Genomic DNA, 16455 nt, shown 5'->3' on the forward strand with positions numbered 1-16455 from the left:
ATTAAAAAAAAATTAAAAAAAAAAAAGAAAACTTTTAGTGGTTGCTATAAGGTAGAGGTCATCAAACATCTATATTTATACTTATTTTTTTAATATTTAAACTTTTTAATCTCTATTAATAATATATTAATATTATAATATCAATATGGAGCTCAAACTCAAAACCCCAAGATCAAGAGTTTCATGCTCCACTGATTAAGCCAACCGGGCACCCCTATTTTATTTTATTTTAATCCATGCCTTATGGATTGTTTTTTATAACCTTTCCTTGGAACACAGCCATACCATTTTGTTTACATATTTTCAGTGACTGTTTTTATACTACAATGACAGATTTGAGGAGATGTGACAAAGACTCAGTGGTTCATAAGCCTGAAAAATTTATTATATGGCCTTTTAAGGAAAAGTTTACTACTCTTGCTCTAAACTATATACAGTGCGCCTTTAAATTTGAAGTTTACTTTCAAATTGTATACAACTTCATATATAATTTAAGAACCTTACAGCAGTATTACTTCTGTTTTCTCCCCCAATTCCTTTGTGCTGTTGTCATATATTTTACTTCTGTATATAACTCCACAATACATTTTTACCATTTTTATTTTACACTGTTATCTTCTAAAGAATTTTAAAGTAAGGGAAAAATGATTTTTTATATTTAGGAGAGAGTTTCTTCCCCCTCCCCCAACCCAGTGGCAGTAAACCAATGCTTTGTATCAGTGCATGATCCTGGGGCCAAGATAATCCTTACAGCTTTTGCTTCTACCCTTCCTTCAGGCTTTGCCTAGGACTGGTGATGAGGTTTTCCACTCCTTCCTCAGTGGTAAGACTTCTCAAAGCTAATATTGTTGAAAGGGGAGTCACTTACTCTTCCTCCAAAGCAGATGGCTTTTGCCTCTGTTCCTCCTTGAGAACCAATACATTTTTGCCTGGGTCCTGAGATGGAAGAGTTTCCAGTTCCTCCCCAATTGGCTTAAGGCTTTTGCTTTGTGTGAAAGAAGAGTGTTGAGAAGGATGGAATGTCATCCTTTTTTGCCACTGATGGCTCTCCTGCCAGGTCTCCTGCCCTGCCCCTAGTCTTTCATGTGAGCATATGATACACGCACCTGGAAGGGAATTTGCTATTAAGTATTGACTTCCCTTTGTGTCTGAAGATCCCAGAGATTCCAAACTATCCTCATAGCCCACACTGGCCTTTAGAATTCCTTAAAATTTTAGCTGTTTTCTTATTTCTTTTAATAGCAGTTACCACTTCCTCCTGTGCTCTGCCAAAGATGAAACCATTTTCTCCTAGGAGGGAATTGGAATTCAATTCCCTACAACCATAATTCTCTGATGAATTCAAGAAAAGTTATTATTTTATTGATTATTTACCTTTTCTTCTTGTTCCAGTGGGAGCATTGTTTCATCTTTCTATAATCCTGAGCACAAATGGAACTGCAGTTCTTACATTTTAATATAGTCAAGTTTATTGATATTTTCATTTATGGATAGTGTTATTTATGTCTTTTTTTTTTTTTTAATCCCTTTTCTACCCTGAGGTCATGTATTGTCTTTCAAACATGTTTTGGTTTGCTTTTCCAATTCAGTTTATTAATCTACCTGGAACAAATTTTTATGTGTGATGTGAATAAAGTTCCTTAATTTTTTTCCCATATGTACACTTCCATTTGTTGATGGTAGTTGTATAGTTTCTTTAAAATACCAAATTACTGGGGCGCCTGGGTGGCGCAGTCGGTTAAGCATCCGACTTCAGCCAGGTCACGATCTCGCGGTCCGTGAGTTCGAGCCCCGCGTCGGGCTCTGGGCTAATGGCTCAGAGCCTGGAGCCTGTTTCCGATTCTGTGTCTCCCTCTCTCTCTGCCCCTCGCCCGTTCATGCTCTGTCTCTCTCTGTCCCAAAAATAAATAAACGTTGAAAAAAAAATTTTTTTTAAATACCAAATTACTCTTTAGTGGTGCATGAGAATGCAAAATATCTGAACTCTAACATTACATTGTCAAATATAGACAGTTACAATGCGCATAGTGGGGCACCTGGATGGCTCAATCTGTTAAGCACCCAAATTTGGCTCAGGTCATGATCTCACAGCTTGTGAGTTCAAGCCCCGCGTCAGGCTCTGTACTGACAGCTCAGAGCCTGGAGCCAGCTTCAGATTCTGGGTCTCCCTCTCTCTCTGCCCCTCCCCCCCCCAAAAATAAACATTAAAAAAAGTTTTTTAAAATAATGTGCATAGTATGTTTTACAAGTCCTTTAATGAAGGAGGAAAGAGTAATGCTTTACCCATTTTCATATTGAAGTGGGTATTTCTTTCCATTAGTTGTCTTCTGTTCTTTCCCATGGGTCTGTGCTACACACCTCTACATTTTTGACATGCCTCAACTTTAACATATTTAATACTTGACTCCACTGTTGCCCCCAAACTAGTGTACTTTCTTGACTTCTTTGGTTTCATCACTCTTCCAGTTGTTTAAGCTTTGAAATAATCCTTACTGTAGACTAATACATATATATATACACACACACACACACACACACATATAAAGGAACCTTAAAAACCATATTGTAGCCCCCTTGCTTATAATCTGCTTTCCAGTCTATTCTGCAGAGTGCAGGCAGCATCATTCTTGTTACAAGCTGGATTATTTATCTCTCTGCTTAAAAACCTTTGGAAGACTCGTTGATTACTACTTAAGGCCCAAGTTCTTTAAGATGGCATTGAGAACCCTTTATATTCAGACTTCAAACCCAGGGTTGCAAATGTTTGGCCATGCAGATTGTTCACTGCCTAATTCCAGAAGGCTTCCTTCACATAGATCATGATATGAATGGGGCTTTCAGGATTTGCTTAATATGGTAATTGGTTCAGTAACTTTTAGCTATTATTAGTAGTAATACTATTCTTATTCTTATTATTATAATTATTATAGTTTATGGATAAAAGGGAGGAAGAAGTACCATGAAGTACAACTGAAGAAGTAGGTAGAAACTTGAACTGCAAGAGCCTTGGTTCCAAAACTAAGGAATGTTTAAGCAATGGGAAGCCATATTAACTTTGTTTCAAGTTTTTATTTAAATTCTAGTTAGTTAATATATAGTGTAATTATTAGTTTCAGGAGTAGAATTTAGTGATTCATCACTTACATATAACATCCAGTGCTCATCACAACAAGTGCCCTCCTTAATGGCCATCACCCTTTAAGCCCATTTCCCACCCAACACCCCTCCAGTAACCCTCAGTTTGTTCTCCATAGTTAAGAGTTTTATGGTTTGCCTCTCTCTTTTTCCCCCCCATGTTTATCTGTTTCATTTTTTAAATTCCACATATGAGTGAGATCATATAGTATTTGTCTTTCTCTGACTTATTTCTCTTAGCATAATACACTCCAGCTCCAACCACATCATCACAAATAGCAAAATTTCATTCTTTTTTATGGCTGAGTAATATTTCATTGTATATATATATACCACAACATCTTTCTCTATTCATCAGTTGATGGATATTTGGGCTCTTTCCATAATTTGGCTATTGTTGATAATTCTGCAGTAAACATTGAGGTGCATGTGTCCTTTGGGTAAATACCTAGTGGTGCAGTTGCTGGATCATAGGACAGTTCTATTTTTAACTTTTTGAGGAACCTCTATACCACCTTCCAGAGTGGCTGCACCAGTTTGCATTCCCATCAACAGGGTCAGAGTATTCCCCTTTTTCTGCATCCTCGAAAACATCTGTTGTTTCTGTGTTGTTAATTTTAGGCATTCTGACAAGTGTGAGGTGATGTCTAATTGTAGTTTTGATTTGTATTTCCCTGATAATGAGCAATGTTGAACATATTTTCATGTGTCTGTTACCCATCTGTCTTCTTTGGAAAAATGTCTATCCATGTCTTCTGCCCATTTCTTAACTGGATTATTTGTTTTTTGAGTGTTGAATTTGATAAGTTCTTTATAGATTTTGGATACTAACCCTTCATCAGATATGTCATTTGCAGGGGCACCTGGGTGGCTCAGTCGGGTAAGCATCTGACTTCAGCTCAGGTCATGATCCTGTGGTTTGTGGGTTTGAGCCCTGCTTCACATTCTGTGTCTCCCTCTCCCTGCTCCTCCCCCACTCATGCTTGCTCGCTTGCTCTCTCTGTCAAAAATAAAGCTTAAAAACATTTTTTAATTAAAAAAAGATATGTCATTTGCAAATATCTTCTCCCATTCTGTTGGCTGCCTTTTAGTTTTGTTGATTGTTTCCTTCGCTGTGCAGAAACTTTTTATCTTCATGAAGTCCCAATAGTTCATTTTTCCCTTGCCTCCAGAGATGTATCTAGTAAGTTACTGCTATGGCTCATGTCGAAGATGTTGCTACCTGTGTTCTCCTCTAAGGTTTGTTTCTCTTGTCTCACATTTAGGTCTTTCATCCAATTTGAATTGATTTTTGTGTATGGTGTAAGAAAGTGGTCCAGTTTCATTCTTTTGCATGTTACCATGTACCATGTTACATCTTTTGCATGTTCCCGACACCATTTGTTGCAGAGACTCTTTTCTCCAGTGGGTTTTCTTTCCTTCTTTGTTTTAATAGGAGTAACATGATTGGATTTCAATTCTAGCAAAACCACTTAGGTGACACTATGGAGAATAGATTGAGGTGATAAAGATCTGAAATATGAAATGCAGTGGAACAGAAATCAGAACTTGAAGTCAAGACACTCCTAAGGATTGGGTACTGTGCTGCGTGCTTTCCATGCACTGTGCCATTTTAGAGATAAGGAAACGTAGGTTAAAAAAATAACTTAGCTGAGGTCACACCTGCTGTGACAGTGCCAAGACTTGAACTCCTGTGTGTTTGACTAAAGCCCATGCTTTATTTACAACACCATGCAAGAGTCACACTGAACTTTTCACTATTGCCAAAAATGCTGCATATATTTGTACTGTGTATTTTGCAAATGCCATTTTCTTTGCTTAAATTCTTCTTGCTCTCTTCTTTGCCAGGCAAACATCTCATAGTTCAAAACATAGTTTCACAGTTATCATATCCCTTTCTGTGAATCTATAACATTTTATGCATATATTACTGTAGCTCTCAAGACACTATTATGATTTTTTTCAAAAGTGAATAGGCCTGCTTTCTTTATGTTATTAAACTGCATAGGTATGAATGGTGCGGTGCATCATGCTCTAGACTGTTACTATGAATGAGATACATGTGCCAGATCCCTATCAAAATTACTTAGAATCTAATGAATTTTTCATTGTTTTTTCTTTCTTTGGTGGGGGGGGAGTAGTATTTTATTATTAACCTCTAAGCAGCTGGTACATCTGGTTTTTGTTCATTTTGCATTGAATATATCCTTTAGAAAATCCCTGTTTATTGTCTTTAAAAGACTATTTCAAATATACCAACTGGGAAATATAGCAGCTAGACTAAAATTAAACCAGTACAGGCTTCAGGTTGCAAAATTCTATGGCAACTCTTGTAAAATGGTTTTTCAAATATTAACATGACTCATTAATTTTTTCAAAATTAAAAAATTTGATTTATCCAAAGGAAAAATATCTGCATTAATATTGTGAGGTTCATGGATCTTTTGTTCATATAGATCATATAGAACATTAATGTTAACATTTTAAAGACATTGTATAGTTTTCCTATATAGGGAAATTCTGTTAAAATGAAGGGAGGTTTTATAAATAGAAATGTATGTGAAATAACAAAGGACATTATATGCTCTGTATTTACACCAGCCTTTTCCAGAGAAATTTCCTCAATACAATTTCAAAAGATGCTTTTGGCCAAAGCTTTCTAAAGACAATTAAGTTTAAGTAAAACCCAACTTACCCCCATCTTGTAGATTCACATTGTACATAAAAACAGAGAAATCCTACAAGGGTGTGTGTGATTGTTTTCCTGGTAGGGTTTCTTAATCCTTTCTTTTCCTCAAACTGAATTGACACAAAGAATTCTCCTTTCACATAAACTGTTTTATGAAATTTACTTTGGAAACTGTTGCCTTATATCATGTGTAGTAGAGTTCATGGAAAAGGACACAGGACAAGATAAGAGTATGTCCATATATATACATATTTGTATAAAATTTTATTTTACTATTTTCTTAATATTATTAACTTTATTTGCCATGGATGAACATGAACATCAGCAGGGGGAAAAGACACTCCAAAAGGAAACCAAACTGGAAAAAATCGAATTGGAAATTCTGAAGTGCCAGGATCATCAGAAGAATCAAATAGTGATTTAAGAAACAAAAAAAGGTAACTAGTATAGATGTTGATTCTACATGTCATAATCTAAACTATAAAGAGTGAGATAACCAGGATACTGTTACAAGGACTTCTAATTACAACAAATATATGAGTGAAATTAGTGATTTTTAATTAAAATTACCTTGATTCTAATCTTTAATAATGAGGAATAATTATTGCTTAAATTTATTTCTATTATAATTCTTATGTCATCAGGAGCAGCTTACTGACAGAAAATTTTGTCTTTGCCTTTCTTAGAATTAGTTGTTCTACCTCACTTAGATTCTTGGTTATGGGGAAAAGAATCAGTATGCTTGAGTTTCACATGGTATCATTTCATGGAGAATTATAGTACTTAAGGCAACAGTTTTTCATACAGTCTTTTGAAATTAATAGAAGGGATTTTATAAACAATCATTCACAAAAGAATTACAAACAAAATGTGTTTCCAAAATTTTTATTTTACTTTGCTATAGATATTATAATGTGATTTGAGTTTAGCTAGTACTCATACTAAATGTAGTTTATGAGCTTGAGATATGTTCTCAGGCTTTTTGAGGCTTTAATGTTACATTTGTGTTTACAGAGTGTCAAATAAGATAAAATGTGAAAAGCTAATATTCATGGAATCATTTTTTAATATGACTTTAAAATCTGTCATTCCCTTTAAGTCTGTTTCTTTGGAAAAATGAAGATGATAGAGTTAATACCATTAGAACCGAGAACAATCAGGTATGATTTAAATATTTTTTGTTTAAATGGGGTATTGCAACATAATATTTATACTGAAATTGAAACAAAACTGCAGCTTAAAATGTCTAAGTTTTCTAACCTTAGAGGTGAGAGGATGGGAAATAAGCCTCAAAAAAATTCAGGAGCCTACCAATTCAGTGAAATCTTTGGGTATACTGTGGTATGGATAGGACATATTGAGGTATGTCCTAAAGTGAAAGCCAGGTTTTTATATCTTGCCCCAGTTATCACTGAGAATGAGTCATTTGATGGACCTCTTTGGAATTTGGAGAGAGATTTGCCACATTTGGATGTACTGCTCCAGTCTTTTTTTTTTGAATCAAGTAATCCAAAAGACCGCCAACTTTGGGCCCAAAGGAAGTGAAGGCTCACAAGGTGATCTGAGAGACATTGCAAACAATGTTGCCACTTGTGTTTTAATGTCCAGCTGATCAAGTGCTGGAGTACTGAGTGCAGTCTGAGTCATGTCCTGTAGGCGAATCACAGCTCAGAGCTCTTGGGTTTCAGAGCAAAAGGCACACCATCTTCAGCAATAATTGTCCTATCATAATAGGACAATTAGATATTAATAAAATATGCTAGATTTTAATAAAATCTAGATATTAATAAAATATGCTATCTTCATGCTTTAAAATTTTTGTCAGTCTAGTGGATGCTTACTGCTATTTGTGGTTTGAATTTTAATTTCCCAGGTTACCCATAAAGTTGATCATGTTTTAATATTTTTATGGACTTCAGTTTGGTAACTTTTTTTGGAAGTGCATTTTCAAGTGTTTCTTTTGGGTTGTCATATGTTTCTGATTTGTATAAGTTTTTAATATACTCTAGAGATATTTATTTGATGCTTATTTATGTTGCAAGTATCTTCCCCTACTCTGTGCCTATAGTCTACCTTGCTGAATACCTTGCTTAGTATTTCTTATCCTTATTTTTTCCCACATTCTCTTGCTAGGTAGCTGCGTATATTGCGTATATAGCAATGGTGTATTGGCATCTCCTATTATTAGTGTGTTACTGTTTATCCCTGTATCTCCTGTGGTTTCTGGTTTGTTTAGATTTCTATGTGTTACTTGGCGCAAAGTTGTTCTTATGTGAATACTAATATCACTTTTGTGCTATGAAGTATCCTTTTTTTGACTCATTAAGTGCTTTTTTAGGTCTGAATTCTCCTTTAGTATCAAGATACTAACCTGTACTTTGTTTTTGCATACATTTATTTGGTATACCCTCATCTTCCTTCACACTTTGTCCCCCCAGCCTTTCTGAATTGCTTTGTTTTAGTTAGATATGTCTTTTACATATAGCCCAGATAGAGTTGGGTTTTGTTTTGTGAGAGTGTGTGAAAATATTTTTTATTTAGTAGATGAATTATGTCAACTTATGTTATTGATAGGACTGATGTGTTTGACTTAAGATTTGTCATTTTATGTTACAGTTACTGTGAGTTACTATGTGGTTTATTTGTACTTTTCCCCTCTCCTCGTGTTTTAGGAAGGTTGTATTTTTGTTCTAGTGTTTACAGTAATACATTTATGTTAGTATACTAGTGTTCTTTTCCCGTTTTTTAAAATTTATGCTTATGCTTTTCATTTGTTACCTCTAAAACTATCCACTGATCTGTCCTATTCAGGGTAATCAAAAAAATCTTTCTTCTCTAATGTATTTTAAGTTGTGTTACTTCTATTTTGTCAGAGCATATAACATTTATATGCCATACTTCTAGACTTAACCTCTCACCTTTGTTTTAGTCTCAGATCTGTAATTAAATATGTTCAACACACTGCCAGTTCTTTTACAGAAGACTTTTCAATCATCTCTTGGTTGGATTAAGTTCAATTTAGAAAAAGCACCTAGCGGGGCGCCTGGGTGGCGCAGTCAGTTAAGTGTACGACTTCAGCCAGGTCACCATCTCGCGGTCCGGGAGTTCGAGCCCCGCGTCGGGCTCTGGGCTGATGGCTCAGAGCCTGGAGCCTGTTTCCGATTCTGTGTCTCCCTCTCTCTCTGCCCCTCCCCCGTTCATGCTCTGTCTCTCTCTGTCCCAAAAATAAATAAACGTTGAAAAAAAAGACATTAAAAAAAAAGTGATGCCTGGTTTTCTTTTCTTTGTAAACTGGCTTGGGTATATTTGTCTGGAAGGCCAGAGGATTCATTTAACGTGTACTAGTTTTACCGGGCTGAATCTTAGCTCAGAATTCTCGATCAGGTTTTTTTGGATACACAGTGGATCCTTGCAGTATGAAAATCCAGACATATTTTTTTTTCTTTTCTTTTTTTTTTTATTTATTTTTGGGACAGAGAGAGACAGAGCATGAACGGGGGAGGGGCAGAGAGAGAGGGAGACACAGAATCGGAAACAGGCTCCAGGCTCTGAGCCATCAGCCCAGAGCCTGACGCGGGGCTCGAACTCACGGACGGTGAGATCGTGACCTGGCTGAAGTCGGACGCTTAACCGACTGCGCCACCCAGGCGCCCCAATCCAGACATATTTCAAGAGCATTTCCTAAAATTATAATTTCAGAAAATAATTTAGGTAGCAGATCTATTGTTTAATTTTTTCTTTACCTTTTATATACGTTATCTTTTCTCTGATCTATTTCACTTTTTTTTGTTTGTTTCATTTCCTTTGCATCTTTTATTTGTATTCTCCACTATCCTTACTGTATTTTTGGTCATATTTGTTGCTTCTTGGGTACTTGCTAATTTATTCATTTCTGAGACAATTTTGTTTTTTAATTTCTTTCTTCACTTTAGCCAACTTCCATTTCACATCTTCCTGTTTTTCCATTTTTATTCTGAGTTTTAAAATTCTTGATTTATTGTGTCTGTGGTATCTGCAAATGTTTATTTATATTTAATCTGTGTTGGAAGTATTGTTTAAGTTTTTCTCTGCTTCATGGCTGTCTGTTTGGTTTTAGTTCTCAATTGTGAAGGTTTTTTTAAAATGTAAATTTGTGTGGATGCTTGAATAATTTGTAGATATTGTTCATGTTTATTTGTGTTAATTTTTCTGTTTAAGTAATAACTTATTTTTATATATTTTTTATTTTTATTTTTATAGAGGAACAGGGAGCCCTGTGTTGGTGGTTTCTTTTGCTTCTTAGGTTGGGTGCTCCCTCTTCTGTTCATATAGTGAAATGCAGTTATTTATTTATTTTTAAATAAATGGGGCTTTTGGGGTCTGTTTTCTTTGAATTCTTTTCTACTAACTTAATTCAGCAGAGCTGTTATCTTGGCCACTTTCTTCTTTTCTCTTACCAGCTATCCCTGAGGGAATATCTTTTCCAAAGTATTTTCCTCTCTTCAAAGCTGTCTTCCCATGATTACCACTCAGGCCCCCTACATTTTATAATCCCCTTTCATTTGGCCTCCTCATCAAAAGTGCTCTGATTTACAAGATTTTATCCTTACTCTCAGGATTTCTCCTATGCATGTGGAGCCCCCTCCTTCCAGACTAAATCATGGTTGATGTTTATTGTGTTATCTTTGTATAGTGGCCTCTAATGCTTAAGCAGTCCACATCTGCTTGGAGGTGGGCTCCTGAGCACACTCTGCTGGTCTAGGGTGTTTATTTCCCCAGTTATATGCAAATTAAAGTATATGTAAATTAACGGATTTTGTGTCCTAGTTATGCTGTAGACATAAGTTATGGGTATTATTTGCTCTCTTTTTATAGCAATTGGAAGGATATGTGGAGAGATTGTAATTTAGGTGGTTGCCATTATTCTGCAGGAGACTGAACTTATAAGTTAATAATGCAACATAACATTAAAAACCAGAAAAAGAACAGTAAAACAAAGGAGTAAGGGCTTAATGAAGATAGAAGGAGACACTAATAACTTAGAGGTAAAAAACTAGCAGAATTGAAAACAACTCAAGATCTATGAAGTGATGGTGGGAGAGACATCCACATTGGTAAGGCTCGAGGTAGTTTATCATAAAAGGGTAGAAACACAAAAGTTAAGAAAGATAAAAGTGACACAAACACAAATACAGAGCCAATAAAATATATGCTAAATTTTGAAAATGCAATTAGTTTTCTTATTTTCTAAGCAGACATAAGTTATCAAAATTGGCTCAAGATAAAAAAAAATCAATAGTCATCTTAGAAAAATGTTAAAGTTATAAGAAATCTGGGAAAGATATCATGTTTACAAAGTAATAATGGATTTTTTTTTCTTTTAAGTTTGAAGTACCTGTGTATAATGTCCAAGTAATAGTGGAATAGAGAAGCTGAAGCACAAGAGAGAATCTATAGTTATAAATACAGATTTGGGATTTTGTCACCATATAAGTAAAAAAAAAAAAAAAAATGCATTGCTGTTGTACATTATCACATGCTTACAGACAGGTGAAAAATGTGTTATTCTACCAGATCTTACTGGTTTTCATGTTTGCTTACAGATAGGTAAGAAAGAGTGCATCACCCTACCAGATCTTACTGATTTTCCTTCACTTCCTTGTCAACCTGCTCTTTCTCCAGTAATAACTGATATCTCTTTATTACAGATTGAAAGTAAGTATGATGATACCGTAAGTACAAATAACTCTGTGAGGTAAAGTTAAATATTAATGGAGGGGCACCTGGGTGGCTCAGTCGGTTGAGCATCCGACTTCGGCTCAGGTCATGATCTCACAGTTTGTGAGTTCGAGCCCTGTGTCGGGCTCTGTGCTGCCAGCTCAGGGCCTGGAGCCTGCTTCAAATTCTGTGTCTCGCTGTGTCTCTGCTCCTCCCCTGCTCGCGCTCTGTCTCTCTCTCAAAAGTGAATGAAGATTTAAAAAAAAAAATTTTTTTTTAATAAAAAAATATTAATGGGGAATTATTGTCCAATAGGTACAGAGTTTTAATTTCGGAAGATAAAAAAGTTCTAGAGATGGACAGTGGTGATGGTTGTACAGCATCATAAAAGTACATAATGCCACTGAACTGTACATTTAAAAGAGGTTAAAACTGTAAATTTTATTATGTGTATTTTACCACAAAAATGTTAAATTATTTTAAAGTATGTGAATTATATGTTAATTACTGCATATATTTAATCAGTAATATTATTTGCGGGTAAAATTTATTCTTGCTATTTTAAGCACTTTTAAGTTTTACACTCCCAACTTTTAGCTTTTGGACATTGACGGGTTATAATCTTTTAGGAGAGAAGATTATTGAACAACTGAAACAAGTAAAGAAAGAAAGAAGATATCTGGAAAGAATTAGAGAAGAACTAATTAAAAAAGTTGAAAAACTATTTGAACAAAGCAAGTTGAAGCAATGTCACGGTAAAATTTATTACATCTTTTATCACTATTTTATCATTAATTAACATACTTTACATAAGGTTTTTTAAAATTTAAGTTCAAATTTTTTTATAACATTCCTTTATTCATTTACTAAATAAGTATGTATTGTCTACTGAACTTAGCCACTGTTCTAGGGGCTGAGGAGATAATAGGCAGACACAATTTTGTCTCTGCCCTCAAAGAGCTTATAGTCCATTGGGGAAACGATAAGAAAACAGTAACAATACATCCTGATGATGCTATGATAAAGGAATTACAGAATTGTATGCACCTAAATTAGATGGAAGAGATCAAGAAAGGCTTCCCAGAAAACTGTTAAATATGCTTAAATCTGAAGTGTGCCTCCTCTTGGCTGTAGGCTTTCAGACATGCTTTCCCTCTGCCATCTACATCTCCTTTAACTTCTACCCACCCCTTCCCAGTTTACCTGGCTAGTTCCTACTAATCATTCAATCTCAGCTTAGATATTACTCTAGAATCATCCCCTGAATCCCTTAGTCTTCTCTACATGCTTAATTTTGTGGTATGTGTGTCTGTTTTGCCAAACTAAATGAATGAATGAATGAATGAATGAATGAATGAATGAATAAGAGAAATTAAGTAGAAAAATAGGTAGTTTTCCTGCAACAGAATTAGAAACAAGTGTTACTAGGACTAGGTAGAAATAGAAAAACAAGCCAGGGTAGAGAGATGTTAAAGGATTTGAGAAGACTGCATTTTGGGTGGTATTGGAGGATTATATGAATAAAAGGTATATATGGAACTAACTGGTTGTAGGATTCTCAATTTACAGCAAAATTATTACTTCAGTGTTAGAACTGACTGAATGTTATAGGCAATGTCAGGAGGTATTTCTGCAGGTTCTACCTTATTAAGTGGTGTCCTGGAAATGATGGCAATGACTAAGTTTTGTCGTACTGTTAAAAGTGATTTTATCAGACAAATTTGAGTAATGGACTAGAAATCACAGGACCAGGATTCTAATACCAGATCAGTGATTTATGTAGACAAGTTATTTCTCCTCTTTGTGTCTTCCTTTTTCTGTTTATAAAATGAGAATATCAGGGGTGCCTAGGTGGCTCAGTTGGTTAAGTGTCAAACTTTGGCTTAGGTCATGATCTCATGGCTCATGGGTTCAAATCCCCGCGTCAGACTCTGTGCTGGCAGCTCAGAGCCTGGAGCCTGCTTCAGATTCTGTATCTCTTTCTCTTTTTGCCCCCTCCCCTGCTTATGTGCTCTCTTGCTCTCTCTCAAAAATAAACATTTAAAATGAGAATGATTACTTTCTATTTCAACAGGAATGTTTCAAGATAAAAGGCATGTATCAGCTATCAAATACGTAGGAAGCCTACTATGTGCATCAATTCCTTGCATTGTTTTAAATGCTGAGGATACAGTAAACAAGATGAACATGGCCCTGCCCTTAAGGAGCTTTCTTCTAATGCAGGGAGATAGATGTAAACAAATAAGACAATATCAGCTCCTGATTAGAGCTCAAAAGTCCCTTTAAAAGAGCAAAGAGTGATGGGGCAGAAAAAAATGTTTTAGCTTGAATTTTCAAAGAAGGCATCACTGAGGAGATATCATTAAGATGTAATTAATAAGGAGGCAGGCATCTAAAGAGATAAGAGAAAAAAACCAAAAAACAAAAACCAGTCCAAACAGAAGGAACACTAAAATGTCAAGGTCCAGAGATGGAAGTGAACTTGCAGTATTAAGGAGCTGAAATAAGGCCAGTGTGGCTGGAACTTAATATGGAGGAATGTAGAGGAAGATAAAATCAAAAGCTCACCAAGGAACAGACAGGCCAATTTAAGGAGTTTAGATTCTATTCTAAGATGAGAAGCCATTGGAGGATTTTTAGAGATGTATAGGACTTTAAAAATATTTTTAGAACATCAGAATGACTGCTGTATGGAATAGCCCATAGAGGGGCAGGAATGGAAGCAGAGAGACCAGTTAGAAACATAATCCACTTTCAAAAGATGATTGTGCACTGACTAGGGACATAGCATTGAAGAAGACAGAATGTGCCAGATGCTGGAAGTATTTTACAGTAGTACCAATAGAACTTGCTGAGGGATTAGATATAGGACATGAGGGAAATAAATAGTTAAAATCTTGAGTTAAAATCCCATAAAGTTGTAGAATTTTAATGAAATCAACTTTTATATCTGGGGTTTTCATTTCTTTGATAATTTTTTAAAAGAGAAGCATAAGCATATTCTGATATAGTAGCATGCAGTTTGTGTTCCTGTTAAGTTTGTATTTAGAATCTCATTGGGTCAAAATGATTCCCTAAATTGGCAGTATTTGATTTCTAATTTTCTCAACTACAGGGCTCAGGCTTAAATTCTGCCCTACATACATTTGGGGATATATCTGGAATAATTTTAATAAGTGATAAATCAGAATCAGCTTATTTTATAAAACATAAGTCATTTAAGGGGATGAAAAAATATTATGCCTTTCTCTTCATTGTTTTAATTATGATTTGAAATCAGACTATGGAAAAAGTAATCAAAATAAATATACACATTTTTCTATAGGTAGTATTTTTAATCAAGATTTTTCAGAAATAATTACAAGCTTAAAGAACTTGGTTTGGTTCCTGGATTCATCACTATTTTCTATATTTGTAGGCCAATCCTTTTATTATTTAATAAACATTTCAGTCTTTGCTTTAATTTCCTCAGCATATGAGGAAGGAAGAGTGGGGGAGTAGAAGGGTTTAAATTAACTCAAGGGTCCTTTCCGAGTTGAAAAGTTTAATCCTTTAGTCAGACTCACATTATAGTCCTTGCTTTTTTTTGTAGCCTGTGATGATTGGAAGAAAAAATAGTTTGAAACAAAGAAAATCACAGCATCGTTGGAGGAGGTTTTAACAAAACTGCGAGAAGATTTAGAACTTTACTATAAAAAACTGCTCATGCAGCTTGAAGCCAGGGACATTAAGATGAGACCAAAGAATTTGGCAAACATCACAGACTCTAAGGTACTTATTACTAAATGTGTTCACATTCTATTAGAGAAGTTCTACTCAAAATGCATGTTTTATTATTGCTAGTATTATCATAGGTAGAATGCTTTGGGCTACGGGTAACAAAAACTTGACTTAACCAATAAGAAAATTTATGATCTCATGTAATGGGTGCGGAGAGGATACAATTAGGAGCTTAATGAGATCTTTAAGGGACTATGTGCTTCTGGCATTCCTTACCCATTATTTTCAGCATTGGCTTCATTATAAGACTGCTTGTCCTCATGGTACCAATAGAGTTGCCAATGGCAAGTAGGGCTATCTGCCTCCTAAAGAAGAATATGTAAAACTTTTCTCCAGTCTTACACTAATATTATACACCAATTATATCTCAGTAAGGTATATAACATAATTATTTATGTATGTATTATGAAATGATTACCATAATAAATTTAGTTAACATCCATCATCTCACAGTTACAGATTATTTTTCTTGCAATGAGAACTTTTAAGGTCTATTTCCTAAGCAATTTTCAAATATACAATACTGTTAATTGTAGTTATCATGCTGTACATTACATTCTCAGAACTTATTTTCACCCCAAGTTTGTGCCTTTTGACCACTTTCACCCATTTCCCTTCATTTTCTACCCTCTGGCAACCACCAATCTGTTCTCTGTTTCTATGAGTAAAAGTTTACCATTTTAGATAAATCTAATGTAAAACTCAAGTAGGTTCAAGTAATGGATTATCCATCTTAGCTGATACTAATTATCTTGCATAGCTGATTTTTTTGTTTTATCAAGTTCAATATACAATTTTTTTTCACAGAGGCAGCTTAAAATTTTAAATAGTTTTTGTTGACCATTATACCTCATAAACTTTTCTGAACAAAAATAACTAAAAAAGCTTCTTATATTAAATAGGTTTTCTTATATATAGTATTTATTTATTAAATATTTTAAAGTAATACTATCCAATTCAGCTGATAAATTGTTATGACAATTTCAAAAGCCTTGCTAGTATCTTAAACCTAGTATATTCCTTTTATAGTAATATTTCTTACCATTAAATTGGCACCACAAAGGCAACTTGCACAAATATCTACTTATTTTTATAAAACATGAATAAATGTAATACAACAGAAGGGAATGTGGTCCCTAAGACATAAGAAAAAG

General features: G+C 34.8%; 1 protein-coding gene across 1 annotated transcript in view; it reads left to right on the forward strand.

Moving 5' to 3' along the window:
- Positions 1–16455, forward strand: part of SPATA1 (spermatogenesis associated 1) — a 49773-nt gene that overhangs the window by 25629 nt on the left and 7689 nt on the right. The window contains 5 exon segments of the mRNA XM_040470797.1: positions 6150–6261; positions 6924–6984; positions 11407–11518; positions 12151–12276; positions 15114–15292. Of these exon segments, the coding sequence (XP_040326731.1) occupies positions 6150–6261; positions 6924–6984; positions 11407–11518; positions 12151–12276; positions 15114–15292 (590 nt within the window).

Source organism: Herpailurus yagouaroundi, unplaced genomic scaffold, assembly GCF_014898765.1.
Source record: "Herpailurus yagouaroundi ecotype Mexico unplaced genomic scaffold, PumYag 77, whole genome shotgun sequence".
Lineage (NCBI taxonomy): Eukaryota > Metazoa > Chordata > Mammalia > Carnivora > Felidae > Herpailurus > Herpailurus yagouaroundi.